Source organism: Nestor notabilis, unplaced genomic scaffold (assembly GCF_000696875.1).
Source record: "Nestor notabilis isolate BGI_N333 unplaced genomic scaffold, ASM69687v1 scaffold18284, whole genome shotgun sequence".
Lineage (NCBI taxonomy): Eukaryota > Metazoa > Chordata > Aves > Psittaciformes > Psittacidae > Nestor > Nestor notabilis.
Window position 1 is genome coordinate 3350 of NW_009925368.1, and position 3133 is coordinate 6482.

General features: G+C 60.3%; 1 protein-coding gene across 1 annotated transcript in view; it reads left to right on the forward strand.

Moving 5' to 3' along the window:
• Positions 1-3001, forward strand: part of CELF6 (CUGBP, Elav-like family member 6) — a 6180-nt gene extending 3179 nt beyond the window's left edge. The window contains exons 5-9 of the mRNA XM_010013036.1: positions 125-200; positions 1046-1126; positions 1423-1566; positions 2536-2691; positions 2886-3001. Of these exons, the coding sequence (XP_010011338.1) occupies positions 125-200; positions 1046-1126; positions 1423-1566; positions 2536-2663 (429 nt within the window). The 3' untranslated portion in view covers positions 2664-2691; positions 2886-3001. The remainder of the gene's footprint in view (positions 1-124; positions 201-1045; positions 1127-1422; positions 1567-2535; positions 2692-2885) is intronic.
• Positions 3002-3133: the final 132 nt, after the last annotated feature.

The window sequence follows — 3133 nt, forward strand, 5'->3', positions numbered from 1 at the left end:
CCCCGTCTGTTATGGAGCGCCAGGGGCAGCTCTGCCCCGCTGCAGCAGTGTCCAGCCCGGAGCCTTCTCCCATGGGATCTGCTCATCTGTGGGTTCCTCTTGCTGATTCTCTCTTCCTTCTCCTTTTGTCTTCCCAGCTCAAAGCCCCACAGTGGCAGATCCCCTCCAGCAAGCCTACGCAGGCATGCAGCACTATGCAGGTCTCAAGCTTTGCTTTGCTTTCTTCCCTCTCTCTCCTCATTTGCTCCTCACCCTTATTTTTGGGGGGCAAACGTCACCTTGGGGTTGAACCACAGGATCGGTGCAGTGTGTTTGGGCACAGATTAATGCAGTGAGCAGCGGGTGCCATACCCCGGCAGGAGCTCCGGGGCAGCAAGGGGGTGATGCTGGTGCAGGATTCCATCCGCTCATTCCCAGCAACACGGATGTGCTCCCAGCACAGCCCTCCGTGCAGATTTTGTGTAGAGAAAAGTGAGTTTTAATGCCCACGGGGGAAAGCTGGCGGCAGTACCAGGAGAGGGGGTGAGGTTTGGGCGGTGATGGAGAGCTGGCTCCATGCCGGGATCCTGCTGCTGGAGACAGCCACGGAGGCACCAAGACATCAGAGATCCTTGGATGTTCATCATGTGGCCCAATCTGCTGGCCAGGGAGATGGGCTGCACAGAGAAGGGAGTCAAAGCATCCTGTGGAGGAACGTTGGGCCCAGCAGCCATTTCTTTAGAAGTACGACCAGCGACGTTCAGATTTTCCACAGAATCAAGTTTGGACCCCGAATTGTTGGGTTTTTCCAACCAAAAGTGCCGTCTTTCCTCAACCTTGAGGCCGTGTTACTGCTGCCACCACCGCCCCTCCTGGGAGAACTGTTCCTGCATCCCTGTCATGCCAGGAGGCCGGGGCCATGCCGGGGTGGGACGGGCAGAGCCAAGACCCCGGGGCAGCAGAGGCACCTCCATCACGGGTGGCAGTGGGGGACACCCCTGTTCCCGGCCCTCCCCAGGGGCTGGGGTGGGCACCGGGGCCTCAGCTCCACGTTTCTCTCTTGCAGCAGCGTATCCCACTGCTTACGCACCCATCAGCCAGGCCTTCCCCCAGCAGGCGCCCATCATCCCGCAGCAGCAGCGAGAAGGTGAGGAGTTGTGGGGAGCACCCACCGCGGGGCCAGTGGCTCCTGCCCCCCCGGTGCACCACGCCTGATGTGTGCCTGTCCTTTGTGTGTCACCAGGTCCCGAGGGCTGTAACTTGCAGCAGCGTATCCCACTGCTTACGCACCCATCAGCCAGGCCTTCCCCCAGCAGGCGCCCATCATCCCGCAGCAGCAGCGAGAAGGTGAGGAGTTGTGGGGAGCACCCACCGCGGGGCCAGTGGCTCCTGCCCCCCCGGTGCACCACGCCTGATGTGTGCCTGTCCTTTGTGTGTCACCAGGTCCCGAGGGCTGTAACCTGTTCATTTATCACCTGCCCCAGGAGTTCGGGGACGCGGAGCTCACGCAGATGTTTTTGCCTTTCGGCAATGTCATCTCTGCCAAAGTCTTTGTAGACCGTGCCACCAACCAGAGTAAATGCTTTGGTAAGTCCCCGTGTGCGGCTCTCCTTGATGTCCCAGCGCAGAGGTCCAGCTCTTCCCAGTCCCCAGCTCAGGGGTCTGGGGACAACATCCCAACTCAGGGGTCCGGCTCCCCTCAACATCCCAGCTCCCCCTGGGCTCCAGCTTGGAGGTCCAGCTCTCCCTGATGTCCCAGCTCAGGGGTTTGGCTCTCCCTGATGTCCCAACTCAGGGGTCTGGCTCTCCCACCATCCCAGCTCAGGGTCTGGCTTGGGCAGCACTGACTGACTGAAGGTGCATGGTGGCTGGGGCAGTGTGTCTGTCCTGGGGCCACAGGGCATTTTCATGTCCCACACTGTGCCAGGACAGAAGGACTTGCCCTCCTGCTGTCCCCTGTGTCCTCAGCCCAGTGTCCCCTCCTGGCAGGGAGGGCTGGTCACTGCGTGCTGCTGCCATGTGGCTGGTCCCTGTCTGCTCTGCTCATGTGGCCAAGTGTCACTGCTGCCACCAGTGTGCTCTGGCCTGCAGATCTGCCACCCTGGTGTCCCCACAGGCCCTGTCACCCTGGTGTCCCTGCAGACCGTGTCAGTCCAGTGTCTTTGGAGGACCCACCACCTGGGTGTCCCATGAACCCACACATCCCATCCTCGTGTCCCTGCAGTCCCTGTCACTGATGGACCCTGTTGTCCCAGTGACCCCACAGGCCCCATCACCTTGGTATCCCTGAGGACCACTCCAGTGTCCCTGTGGGCTCCATTATGCTGGTGTCCCCACAGAGCCTGTCACCTCCACGTCCCTGCAGATCTTCATGTCCCCAAAGATGCCATCAGCCCAGTCCCCTGCATTCTGGGGCTGTGCTGCTACCCCACTATCCCCTCTCCCAGCATTCCCCAACCTGGGGCTGCCCGTGGGAGCATCCTGCGGGATTTCAGCGCCTCGGTTGAAGCGTCAACCTTGGATGTTTTTGGTGACAAACTCATCCTTCGCCCCCAGGTTTCGTCAGTTTTGACAATCCGACGAGTGCTCAGGCAGCCATTCAGGCCATGAATGGCTTCCAGATCGGCATGAAGAGGCTAAAAGTCCAGCTAAAGCGGCCGAAAGATGCCAACAGACCCTACTGACCCCTGCTCGCCCTGGCCCTGCGGAGAGGTGAGGGGGATTGGGGGCCTGACATGGCCCAGGGGACCTGGCCGTGGGGCTCTGCTCGTGCCGTGTTCCCTCCCACGGTGTCCTCGGGGGTCTCTGCACCCGGGACCAGCTGCACGTGTGTTTGAGTGGGGTTTGTGTCCCTCTCCCCATCCCTCTCCCCAGGCGTGTGCTGAGGCTCTGTTGCTGTTTTGCAGGTTGGGTGTCCCGGGGTGTCTGATGACTTTCCCCTTCCCCAAGTGCAGTATCCAAACCCGTAACTCTCTTTCTTTGCAACACACCCCGGAGGAGGCAGAGGAGGAGGCGATGGAGAAGCAGCGAAGAAGAGAGCCATTCTGGTCGTAGCTTTTCTTTCCTTTTTTGATTACTTTTACCCCAAACTGGTCTTGTTTGTTACTGAACGGGAACAAGAGTGAGGAGGACAAGGAAGGAGGAGAGCGACGCG